General features: G+C 42.5%; 1 protein-coding gene across 2 annotated transcripts in view; it reads left to right on the top strand.

Annotated features, from left to right (window-relative positions):
- Window positions 1–6188, top strand: part of Sh3rf3 (SH3 domain containing ring finger 3) — a 335504-nt gene extending 329316 nt beyond the window's left edge. For both annotated transcript variants that reach the window (XM_045147152.1, XM_004651809.2), the window contains one exon: window positions 3082–6188. In XM_045147152.1, the coding sequence (XP_045003087.1) occupies window positions 3082–3250 (169 nt within the window). In that variant the 3' untranslated portion in view covers window positions 3251–6188. The remainder of the gene's footprint in view (window positions 1–3081) is intronic.
- The last annotated feature ends 6922 nt before the right edge of the window (window positions 6189–13110 follow it).

Genomic DNA, 13110 nt, shown 5'->3' with positions numbered 1-13110 from the left:
TGATTTTAAAGGAAGGAATGCAGGCATAAGGGCAGTGTGGGGTAGTTAGAACCAAGGAGTCTATATTGCTGAGGAGGAAGGGCCTAAACTCCAGACATAGCAATGTTTGGCCTCCATCTCCTAGAAAGCTCCTCTATGCAAACTTCCTTGGTTCTCAGCAGAGAAAACTGAGAAGGTCTATGCCCTAATCCCTCCCAAACTATGGTTTTATTAGTGTATGTGACAAGAGGAATTAAGCCTCTTGCAGGTGAAATTAAGGTTGATAGCCACCTGTCACTAAGGAGATCAGGCATGAGTAGATTGTCCAAGGGGCACAGTGGAATCATGGGAGAACTTACGGCTCAAGGAAGAGTCAGGAAAGGTGAGGTGATGACTTGCCCTGTTGTCTTTGAGGATGGAAGAAGAGGCCTCTAGAAACATGATGGAGACAGTTTCCATAGACTGGAAGAGTAAAGTAATGGATTCTCTTCTAAAGCCTCTGGAAAGAAACAACCAGACAGGAATTTGGCCCAGTGGTACTCTCTGCTGGATATTGCCTTCAGAACCAGTTTGGGTCACGATGCTAAAAAGTTGATCATTTACAGCCGCACTAGCAACTACTACATATAGTTCCTGAGTCATACGGACCAAATTATGATTTTTTACTTTATGATGGGCTCTTTTTTCACTCAGTGCAATTTTCATTCAGTCACATGAGATAGCCAACACAAAACAGATTTCATACTAGATGAGTCTTCCCAAATATGGGCTAATGACAGTGTTCTGATCATGCTTCATGTAAACAAGGCCAACCTAGGATGCCCAATATGTTAGATGTATGAAGTCCATTTTTAACTGACCATATTCACAATTTGCAATATTTTTTAGTAAGTTGAAGACATCTGTGCTTGTGAAGAAATTATAGTTTTATGCCCCAGGTATTGATGTATTATTGTCATTTCTAAGCTGCTACAGCACACTGCCACTCAGAGTCTTGGAATGATCTGGACAGAAATTAAATTAAATGCTTGTCTCATCTAAATTGAATTCACATGCCTCTGGACTCATGAAATCATTGACTTGATCAGAGGCATCAAATTACTACCTTCTTACAAATTACATGTTTAAAAATTGCTTGTATGCCTCACATGTGACAGTTAATGCCAAAGCCAAAACTTGCACTCAGAGTCTGAGAAATCATCTCCCTCTTTATCTTTTTCTCCCTAGAGAAGTGAAATAGGACCAAAGGGTCAGAGAGGAAGTAGAGGTTTGTAGGTCACCACCAGTAGGATGCACACGGGTCCTCATGGACACATGCAACTTATCTGTCTTGGGACCTGAGGGTCTTGCCTGTCTGGCTTGGACAGAGCAGCCATGTACTTGGAACAGCTAGGGTGGCACTGGGCCTGGGGAAGGATACAGAAACAGCTTCCCCAGTGTCAATAGCTAGGAACCAAGTCTTCAAATATAAGAACCTATGAGGGGCATTTTGCTTTCAAACCACTATACCAATGTAGCAGGGTGAGGTGAGTGGGGACTCAGAGAGTCATAAATGAAAATTCACAGGTATCAGGAAGGATTATTGGTTCCTGAGAGGGCATCTGGGTTAGTATCTGGAGCGCAGTGGGCCTGTCCTCATACACAGATAGGACTTTCCCTCCCTCCACCTGCCAGGCACCTGGAGAGCGGGAGGCTTCAAGATAGGTCTCATCCTTATGTGCGTGAACAAACTGTAGTTTATCTGGCAAGTTTGAAGTTTTTTAAGAAGGAATGTTAAATGAGGCTAAGGTCATGCTAAGGAGTTAGCCTTGAGCTTTTAGAAGCTGTTAAGTGTTTATTCAAGCCTATAGGCCAGGGCGAGGCCCAGTAGAGAGGAGAGCTCAGAGGAGCTAGCAGCAGTTTTATGGAGGAGCATTGTCAGGGCCACTGCCAAATGCAGACCCCAAGGCTCTGGGTTCTTGAAAAAGTTACTGGCCCAATGCTCCAATACTGGTATTATATCCTGGGTGGCCTGCCCCATCTTCAACTGGTCAGAGCTATAGCCAGCAGCATGTCCTCCAGGTGCCTGGAAGGTTGAGGCAGAAAAAGTCCGGTTTCTGGTTTTAGTTTATGTCATGCTGGTAAAACAGGCTTGAAGGAATCTTCAGAGGCTACACTGTGCACCCAGACCTTGTAAAAATAGAATGTGAGAAAAATTAGACCTTGTTGGCAATGATGATGTGACTTCAGCTAGGTCAGATCTGAGGCTATATATCTTATTTGGGGAACGCACTTAAAAATAATGGCCATTTGGGCACTGGAGAAATGACTCAGCAATTATGGCACTTGCCTGCAAAGCTTAACAACCTGGGTTCAATTCCCTAGGGCCCATGTAAAGCCAGATACACAAAATAATCCATGCATCTAAAGTCCATTTGCAGAGGCTGGAGGTCCTGGTGTGCCCATTCTGTCTGTATCTCTTATCTCTATCTCTTTTTGCTTGCAAATAAATAAAATATATATATACTTAAAAAATAAAGGCCATTTAAGCAAAGCAGTCTTCACTGTGCCTTTCCTAGACAAGGTGGGGTCCCAGTCACCTCCACCTGAGAAGTAGTCCAGGAGCCCTGCTTTCAGATGGAGAAACTGGTATACAAACAGGTTAAGATACAAGCCCAGAGTCACAGAGCCAGGAAGGAACAAGCCAAGTCCCCAGCCTTTGTCTCCAGACCAAAACAGCATCACCCCTGAAGCCAACCAACTATGAGGGACTGTAGACCAAGGCAGGTGGAAGGGAAAATGGGAATCTGAGGGGCTGTGTTGGGGCTGGGAGCTAAATAAGAAGGCATACCTACATCTTAGATCTGCGTCTAAAAGGACACTAAAGGAAGTTTCTTCTTAAAACATTGTAATAAAAAATTAAAGGGTTTGGGATAAAATTGAAATAAAGATAAATAGAAATTTTATGAAGTAGGAAAAGTAACCCCAAATTGCAAGAGCTTACATGAAGGGGAAGAAGAGGGAGAGGCTGTAACTGATGAGCAGGTGGGTTGCAGGGCACAGGAATGCAGCGAATCCCTGAGCTCACATGCTGTACCTTCTCCCCTCTCCCCTCGCCCCCAGGTACCGTGTGGTGGTCTCCTACCCTCCTCAGAGTGAGGCAGAGATTGAGCTGAAAGAAGGTGACATTGTCTTCGTGCATAAGAAGCGTGAGGATGGCTGGTACAAAGGGACTCTGCAGCGGAATGGCCGCACAGGCCTCTTCCCTGGCAGCTTTGTGGAGAGTTTCTGAGGGTTGTTGCTCTCACCTGGCTTTTTCAGCCAGGGGAGGATGCCTAGGAAGCCACAGTGTTAGCAGAAGGAGCTTCAGCACCCAGGGCTGGGGGCTTTTCTGAGGCACCTGTCAACGATATCCGGACTAGGGTGGGTGGGGTCCTAATTGTGGAGGCCGCACTTCCACGTGAACCCTCAACCAAGAGCACACACGGGTGTCCATCCTTCAAGGCCATGCTGCTCCTCCGAATGGGCAATAGCACAGAAGAAGGTGCTCACATGGGCAGATGGGCCACTTCTGTACTATCCAGCAGCCAAAGTGGAACTAGCTGCCTGTGTAAGGTTTGGAGTCTGGGAGGCTGAAGGGCTGGGCTATGGGCTGGAGCTGGCAGTGCTGGGGAGAATTTTTCCCTGCTGCCCTGGGATTCACCTCTCTATATACCTCAGACACCAGCCACCTGGCCCCTCAGCAAGAGTATTTATGATCCGGGGGCCTCATATGAGTCTAGAGAGTCCCTCACGATGTGCTAGACAAGTCTTGTTGGGGACTGGAGCACAATCCTTGTGGATTTGTTTCCTGCCAGGATTATAAGCAACACCTATTAGTTTCAACACCACTGTCCCTGTACATTGCTTCATTTTGATGACATCTTTTTAATGTACAACCCTTAGATTTTATATATTTCTAATAGGTATAAGTCAGACATTGCCTATTTTTCATACATCTGGTGCTGCCTTTTTGTAAAACTAGTAATGACTTGAGTGAGCTTGAAAGACAAAATGTCTGAGGTGGCATCAAAGGAGAGTTTTATATACTTACCATGTGAAGTTTGAAGCACACTGGGGAGCCTCTGTCCTCAACATCAGAGTGTTGGCCAGTGCTCGGTGGGGTGAATATGAGGTTGTAGGTAGTTGGAAACATCTGATATCTTTAAACTCTTACCCAAATCCCAAGCTTTGTCTAGACAGAGATAATTTATGATTCAAGAGCTGAAAACATACCAAGGAAATACAACTGCCCTTTTGTGTGGCAGTAAAAACACACAAGCTGATTCTGGCCTAGGGTAGGAGAAAGTTCTTTTGGTGCCTGCAGAGACAATGACTAACAATTATCATACTCAAAACATAATTTGGAAGCTGGGAAGATGGCTCAGCAGGTAAGAGCACTTTCTAAGTAAGCATGTGAGCCTAAATTTGATCCCCAATTGAGAGAAAGAGAGAGAGAGAGAGAGAGAGAGAGAGAGAGAGAGAGAGAGAGAGAGGAAGGAAAACATGAATTCTTGCTTCAAAATACAGTTTTTTTCAAAGCTCAGGTTACTACCTTGCAAAAGAGTTTTTTTTCCTCTTAAAAACCAACTTCCCACATCAAGCCAGGCAAAATTGCATCTGCTAGAGAGCAAAGGCACTATGAGCACATGGTCTGGTCCATGGCTTACAGATGCGCAGAGTCTAGGGGTGCTGAAAAGTGAGAGCAGAAGGTCCACCTTGACTCTGGGGCTTTCTGGTTTCATTAGACATGTAACAACTCACTTCCCAAAAGCTAGCCTGAAGGGCCTTTCAGAAGGTATGATATTCACGCTATTAAAATAGTTTTTATCATCTCAAAAATGATTTGGGATCCTTTATGTATATTTTTACAAAATCCTCCAGACCTAAGTTAAGTTGAATAAGTAGTCTTTGGTAGTAGTGGCTAGCACTAACTTTCAGACATGCCACACATGACAGAAACGCATCTCTTGTCTGACATGAAGCCTTTGAAATAGACTTATCTGAAGATAACTTCCCATTTGGGGACATAAGTTGACTAATTATGACTGCCACATGGCTGCCACATGGAAGCAAATTTTTTCCACCCTCTAGATGATCATGGACTTACCGGACCTGAGAACTTTTTATGAATCAAAGGGAAACTGAAACTCTGGTTTAAGCACAAGGAATCTGGTTGCTGACAACCAGAAGGTTATTGCTAAATTACTTCCCCACCTGTGCACAAAAGACCTATGTATGTTTAAATTCAGGCTGTCAAAAAGAAAAACGGTGCACAGATTTACACTCTGGGTGAGACATGTTTCCCAGATAATAAAAATATAGTCTTTTCCTTTTCCCTTAAATGAGGGCATCTCCCAACCAATAGAAAGGACCAACTCTGGCTCATTTTCCTCTCAGCTGCTGCCCACATGTGTTCATAGTGGGAATGTGCCCGGCCACTTAGTGATGATTAGTAGGGGATAGTCTAATAGAAAGCTGGGACACATATCAAGGTACCATTAGAAAACCCCAGTTGTCCCCTCTCCTAGCAGAATCAGGAGTGGGCATTGAGGGAAATGAGGGAACTGAGGCCCTGGAGCTCATTCGCAAGTAAAAGTGGGGCTCCTTAAAATACAAGACCAGCCTCATGTATTGTCGGAGTATTTTGAACATTATCCAGCCCTTTGGCCTTCAACACCATACAATCCACAGGCAAGAGCAGAAAAGAAGTTCATTTTCTCTAGCCACCTTTCTTCTCAAGGACATATGTCTTGGCAACCAAGATGAGGCCAGAGCCTCATCTGGAGCCTTCACATTCCGTATCTATGACATGTACTTCTAAGTTGTGCAGTGGTATTTGATAGTCAAAATTATTTTCTTTGAATAGCAAAGTATAGTTCAGAGTCCTGAGTGAGGTCGGAAGTCACCAAGATGATAGGACATCCCAGCCCCCAGAGGTCTGAAAGAGGAAGGGTAGCAAACAGGATGGCAGTAGGGTATGAATGCCTTGCTGGGCACCACAAAACTATTGCAGTCGACCAAAGTATAAGAAAACCCTTATACTTCCATGTGTGTGCACATGCATGTGCACACACATACACACAGTATTTCTGTTATGTACCAATGTCTATGTGATTTTGGAAGAATTGGCATTGGTGACAAATTATGATGCCTGTGTTTCCGAGTCTTTAAATAAAAATGAACCTGGAGAGATTTTTTTTTTTTTTTTTTGGATGGTGGGAGGAGTAAATTGGGCAGAAGCTGTGAGTCTGAGCAGAAAGGTGAGTCCCTGGATGTGACAATTGGAAGGAAACTGTCTGCATACCTTACCCTCCCCAAGACTCACACCTGCCACCTCGTGCCCCTGCATAGGGGACAGTGGGTATTAGGAGCTGGGTCTGTGAGAAGACAAGGGAGCATGGCCAGCATTGACACTGAACATGACCTGTACCCAACACACACTGTGTCTCTACTAGTTGAGTAGTAAGTAGCCATGGAACCATGGCCGCAAAGAATTAGGAGGTCTTCAGTTCCCCTTCTAGGGGCACATTTACATAAAGGCAGGGAGGTGGTCTATAGAGCACTCAGGCCTCCCTTTTAACACATACAAGTGTGTACATTTTTATAACACATAACTATGTTACCAGTTTATGTACTTTTTATTGTAGAGTGTATATACGGAAAGTTCACTGTAAAACATTACATGGTATGTTGTGACAGCAGCTCATGTCAATGTTTACTTTATTTGAAGACATCAAGAGGTCAGCTTGAGTGAATGACCTCTACCATGTAGTAGGTCTGAGTAAATATATTCTGTGATATTAGCATAATCACAGAATCATCTACTGATATATCTCATCAGCTGAGAACAAATCCCATCATTAAAGAGAAATATGACTGTAATGATTGAAGTACTAGTGTGAGAGAGGAGGCACAGCAGAAGTGTGGGCTGTGTCTGTCATGGTCTCTCTGCAAAAGGTGCCCGGTAGCCACCACGGCAGTTATGAAGTGAATGGCCTGGTACCATTTCATCCTAATATCCCATGCGCCACTCCTCAGGTACTGATTCCACACAGTGTACAAACAGAACCAACTAGTTTTGGTTAATTTAACAGTCACAGGGGAAAAAAAATATTAGAAAGGGTAGCCAGACCATATAGTATCAGACTTTTCTCACACTCCATCAGTGAACAGGGCTGCCAGTTGAGATTCAGTCTCTAAGAATTTTGTGGGCAGGAAGCTAGCATCCATACTTTTGATTGATGTGAGGTTCCTGAATTGAGAACTTATGTTTTTTTTTTTTTCCCCCCAGAGTAAGCACCATAGCAAAACCCTTTGTTTGAACTTAATGAAAAAGAGCTATGCCAGGTACTGCAGGGTAAGCACGTTAGCCATGAGAGCCACTCCCCTTAGCAGAGCTGCAAAGATAATACACAGCCATTCATTGTGCATTGTAGTTAATGTTAGAAATACCCAGAAAACCTTTTGAAGGTACTTGGGAGAGGTAGCCACACTGGCTGGAGGCCTCCATGCCATACATCTCAGAGAGCTGGGGCAGGCAGACCCTAGGCGATTTTTAAAGGAGGGAGGAGACTCACAGATGGTACTTGTCAGGATGGTGGTTCAACTTGTGAATTTTCCACTTTATGAGGAAAAGGAACACATCAAAGTTTGAATTTGGCTATTTTCTGGGATAAGCAATACCCAATCCCATTCTCTATCTTATGCTGCGGGAAGGGGCAGCAAGCTACAGCTCTATCACCCTGCAGTCCTGAGGGGAAACAACAGATACTTTGAAGAGTGCTGTGTTGCTAAGGCACTATGCACAGTAAGATAGGTATGTTAAATATATTTAATTATATATATAGTATTTAATTTTTATTTATTTATTTGAGAGAGGGAAAGGGGCAGAATGAGTGAGAGACAGAGAGAGAGAATGGCATTCTAGGACTTCCAGCCACTGCAAACAAATTCCAGATGCATGTGCTGCCTTGTGCATCTGGCTTACATGGGTACTAGGGAATCAAACCCAAACCTGGATCCTTTGGGTTTGCAGGTAAGTGCCTTAGCTGCTAAGCCATATGTCCAGCCCCTGTATTTAATTATATTTTTAATATAATGGTCTTACTAGCACATAATCATAAAACAAGGAGCAAAAACACTCAAAATATTTTTTTTAAATTTTTTATATATTTATTTGAGAGCGACAGACACAGAGAGAAAGACAGATAGAGGGAGAGAGAGAGAATGGGCGCGCCAGGGCTTCCAGCCTCTGCAAACGAACTCCAGACGCGTGCGCCCCCTTGTGCATCTGGCTAACGTGGGACCTGGGGAACCGAGCCTCGAACCGGGGTCCTTAGGCTTCACAGGCAAGCGCTTAACCGCTAAGCCATCTCTCCAGCCCCAAAATATTTTATTCATATTGCATTTCACATCTTATCTCACTTAAACCTCAAAATAGTCCCTTCAAGTGTGTGTGTGTGTGTGTGTGTGTGTGTGTGTGTGTATGTGTATTGTGTGTGTTTGTGATTTTTTTATCACCTCTATTTTACACAAGATGAAGTTACACAAGAGATTAAAGAAGTCAGTCTCATTCACAAGAGCACCAGAAAGAATAACTTTCATGAAAGAAGATGAACAAGAAATAATCATGTACAACTCAGTAAACTAGGAAGTCTCTTCTACAAATTTTGGGAGAAGGAAAAGAACAAACTCTAATACAAACAAGGAAAATAACCAGCAAAATTATAGAAATTAGAAAGGTCTCATTAATGACCCTATATCTAAGTAGTCTTAATTCTCCAATTAAAAAAAATGTGGACTAGCCAGGTGTGGTGGCACACACCTTTAATCCCAGCACTTGGGAGGCAGAGGTAGGTGGATTGCCCTGAGTTTGAGGCCACCCTAGGATTACATAGTGAATTCCAGGTCAGCTTGGGCTAGAGTGAGACCCTACCTCAAAAAACCAAAATAAATAAATAAATGTGGACTAGATGACTGGATTAAGAACAGGATGGAACTATCTCTTGTCTGTAAGAAACACATATAACTGGCAGTGACACACACAAAGTGAAATCAAGAGTCAATAAAAAAAGTAAGTGAAAGCTAAAAACAAGCAGGACTAGCTATACTTTTACATGATAAAGTAGACCTCAAACCAAAATTAATCAGAGGAGGTCAAGAAGGCCACTACATATTCTAGAAGGGAAAAACCTATCAAGATGATATGGTAATTATAAATATATAACTACCATATATTGATGTACCAACTTCACAAAACATACATGATATATATAGGTTCAGATAACTTAAGAGTGGGTAAATTTAGTACTCTGCTCTCATCAATAGATAATCCAGGCAGAAAAAAAAATGAACAAATAATTATGAAAGCTAAAATATACATCAAAGGACTTGACAGACATCTACAAAATATTCTACCTAACAGCCTTGGAATATACTTTTCTTAGCAACCCATAGAACTTTCTGTAAGATAGATCATATTTTAAACCATAAAGCAAGTTTTAACAAATACAAAAACAACATTTTTGTATGCTATCAGAACATAGTAGAATAAAAGTAGAAACCAACAGCAACAACTGCAGAAACTAGTCAAATGGATGGAGATTGGAATGGTCAGTGGGTCATTGAAGAAACCAGGGCATAAATCTTAAAAATTTCTATAATCAAATGAAAATTAAAACACAACTTATCATAACCTTTTGTACATACAATGGCAGTTATAAGAGGAAAGTTCCTCACTATAAACATTTAAAAAAAAAACAGATCTTAAACAAATAATCATATACCTCCATGTCTTAGAAAATTAAAAAGCCAAGCTGAAAATCAGATTAAGAATAAGGACAAGTACAGATGTTTATGAAATGGAGACTAAAAGAACAATACAAACAATAATGAAACGGGGAGCTGGTTCTTTAAAAAGATAAAATTGACAAACCCTCAGCCAAAAGTATGGGCAACTTACAGGCAACTACACAAAGTCTCTCACCCAGCAATTGTCAACCAATATATGGGGAGAGAAGGGACATCATGTGCCTCAAGTATTCATGTGCCTTGCAGGATGCCCCTCCCTTTTATGAGGGAATATTAGTGGGCCCACTCTTGGGAAGTAAACTAGGAGTAATTACAGCTGCCCTGATTGGGCAAAATCCCACAACTCTGTACCCATTCCCTAACTTACATTATACCTATTCTTTCTTCCACAGTGTTTCCCTAACCTTGCAGTGAGTGATGTATTATTTTTTTTCTTTCATGTAAGGATGGCTGGTATGTCACAGCAACATTCATTTATTCTTTTTTTTTTTTAATTTTTTATTTATTTATTTGAGAGCAACAGACACAGAGAGAAAGACAGGTAGAGGGAGAGAGAGAGAATGGGCGCGCCAGGGCTTCCAGCCTCTGCAAACGAACTCCAGACGCGTGCGCCCCCTTGTGCATCTGGCTAACGTGGGACCTGGGGAACCGAGCCTCGAACCGGGGTCCTTAGGCTTCACAGGCAAGCGCTTAACTGCTAGGCCATCTCTCCAGCCCCATTTATTCTTAAAACTTTATCCAGGATGTGTCTTCACTGAAATCACCACAAAGAGGCTTCCATAACCAAGACTGACAGTAGCAATAATCTATGTTCGAAAACATAAATGTTTTAGGAAGACAAGTTAGTGGGCACACTCTATGCATTTAGCCAAGCAACAGCTTCTCCATTAGAGGATTTCTGTCCTGGCTTATAGTATCAAGGAACAAGAGTAAGGGATTACTTACAGAATCACGGGTTCATTCTTGTGAAATAGGTCTTAACTTACAATTGATTGTGCCTCTATTTGTCATGCCACTATCACACCACCAGACACACCTTTCCTTTTATGTTCATGCTGTGGAACACACTATGTCCAAACCTCAGCAAGGCCATTGGCAACAATGCGTTCCCAGCATCCCTCATAGCACATTCAACACTACACGTGATAACTTGCAAGGAAAAGTGTGTCTAACTTAGTGTCAGCCTACTTTCTTCATGTCATGAACTCAAATCATACAGTGTCTTCAGCAATTCTATTCAGCTGTCTTACCATCTAGTTCTGGCATTCAGCAAATAGCAGTAGCGATAGTCTGTATTATGTGTGTGTTTTGGAGGAGCAGGCTTCCTGACCAATAGCTCATAAGTAAGTAAAACCACCCCTGGCACTGGAATTTCCATTCAATAACCTTAGGCCTTTTGAGTGTGCATTTTCCCATTCAGAATGCCTTCTTAGTTTAAACTCCTTAACTGGTGTTTTTACATGGGCCATTGTAGAATTTCTTCAATAATGATGCTGGATATTATCTATATTTACACAACCATAAGATTCCAAAGAGTTTATAGCCTGGATTGGTGAGTTTTATGGAGGAAAATACAGAGCAAAAGGATGGGGAAAATGTGAAGCTTGGCATAGGAGGAAATGCATGTGGGTTGGGCTCAGGTACTGTAGCTGCTTCAGCTGTGGCTACCTAAGAGATTACTACTACTGAGGACGGCCACTTCTCTGCAGTGAAACAAGAGGTTAAGGAATGTGGTTCTTTTGAAAGGAAGGAGCCTCAAGGAAGAAGGCTGAAGGAGTTTCCTGCTCCTCAAAGTTGGACTTTATCCTCCATGGATTAACAAATTTGGTAGCATCTCCACTGATGATGGTTTAGAGAGTATGACAAATGCAGGAAATAAGGGTCATTGGATTGCAACAAGCCACTAGACAATGTGAGGCAGAGGTGAAGTCCCCTCACGGAGGCCATGGGGGACATAGTAAAGGCTATAGGAACTTTTGGGGTTGGATTGAATGCATTTTGCATAATGGCCATTAGTCTGATGGGGCCAGGAGGAAAGTGTGGTAGTTTGAATATCCAGTGTCCCCTGTAGCCTCATACGTTTATGATTAAGCCTCACACTGAATGGTCAACCTTGCTGAAGGAGGTACGTCACAGCAGGCAGGCCTTGGGACTTTATAGTCACATTTTCTATATTTTCCTCCTCCAAACACACCAACCCATTACTTTTAAATTAATCATTGCTCAACTTCTCAGGACACAGGTAGAACACAGCCACCGTCCTTGCCAGAATACTGCAAGATCTGTCCCTAGCCCACTTCCCAACAAAGTCCTTTCTTTCCCCTCTAAAATCTTGTATGCCAAGCCTTCACAGTCAACAGTTTTGTCTACAGTTTTGATCTTTCAGACTCTCACCAGAGTGACCCATTAAGCTCTGCTTATAACACTGTAAAGCTTTTCTAGTCCAAAGTTCCCAATCCTTCCATATTCCTCCCAAAAACTAGTTCCAAAAAGACTAAAAATCACACAGGTTTATTGTAGCAATGATGTCACTTATTTCAAGTTTTCTGTAGTGGCTATCTTTTCCTTGCTGGGATGAAACACCTGACCAGAAGCAGGTTATGGAAGGAAAGTGTTTATTTCAGCTTACAGTTTTGAGAGGCTTACAGCATCACATATCAGCAAGGAGGAAGGACAGCAAGCTAGATACAACTAGCTGGGGAAGGGCTAGACTAAAGTCCCAAGGCCTACTCCTAAATGACAAGCCTCAAGCAAGACTTCACAAACTGGGGATCAGGTATAAGGTTTAATTACAAACACCTGAAGCAGTTGAGAACATTTTGCATTCATATCACCACAACTGGGCATCAAACACCATATCTCATTTCTAGTTACTTCACTATCATATATGCCTTATTTTCATCTTATTTACTGCTTAATTATTTGCATAGATGACATGATTTTAGATCCTAGGAAGGGCTATTTAACACAGCTATAACTTGTACTCTCTTTACTTACGCACTTTCAGCTGCAAAAAAGAGTAAGTCAGGGCTGGAGAGATGGCTTAGCGGTTAAGCGCTTGCCTGTGAAGCCTAAGGACCCCGGTTCGAGGCTCAGTTCCCCAGGTCCCACGTTAGCCAGATGCACAAGGGGGCGCACGCGTCTGGAGTTCATTTGCAGCGGCTGGAAGCCCTGGCACGCCCATTCTCTCTCTCTCCCTCTATCTGTCTTTCTCTCTGTGTCTGTCGCTCTCAAGTAAATAAATAAAAAATGAACAAAAAAATAACTTAAAAAAAAAAGAGTAAGTCACATCCTCCCCCC

The sequence above is a fragment of the Jaculus jaculus genome, chromosome 4 (genome assembly GCF_020740685.1).
Source record: "Jaculus jaculus isolate mJacJac1 chromosome 4, mJacJac1.mat.Y.cur, whole genome shotgun sequence".
Lineage (NCBI taxonomy): Eukaryota > Metazoa > Chordata > Mammalia > Rodentia > Dipodidae > Jaculus > Jaculus jaculus.
The sequence above is the reverse complement of the archived record's forward strand: the minus strand, read 5'-3'. Positions and strand labels throughout refer to the sequence as shown.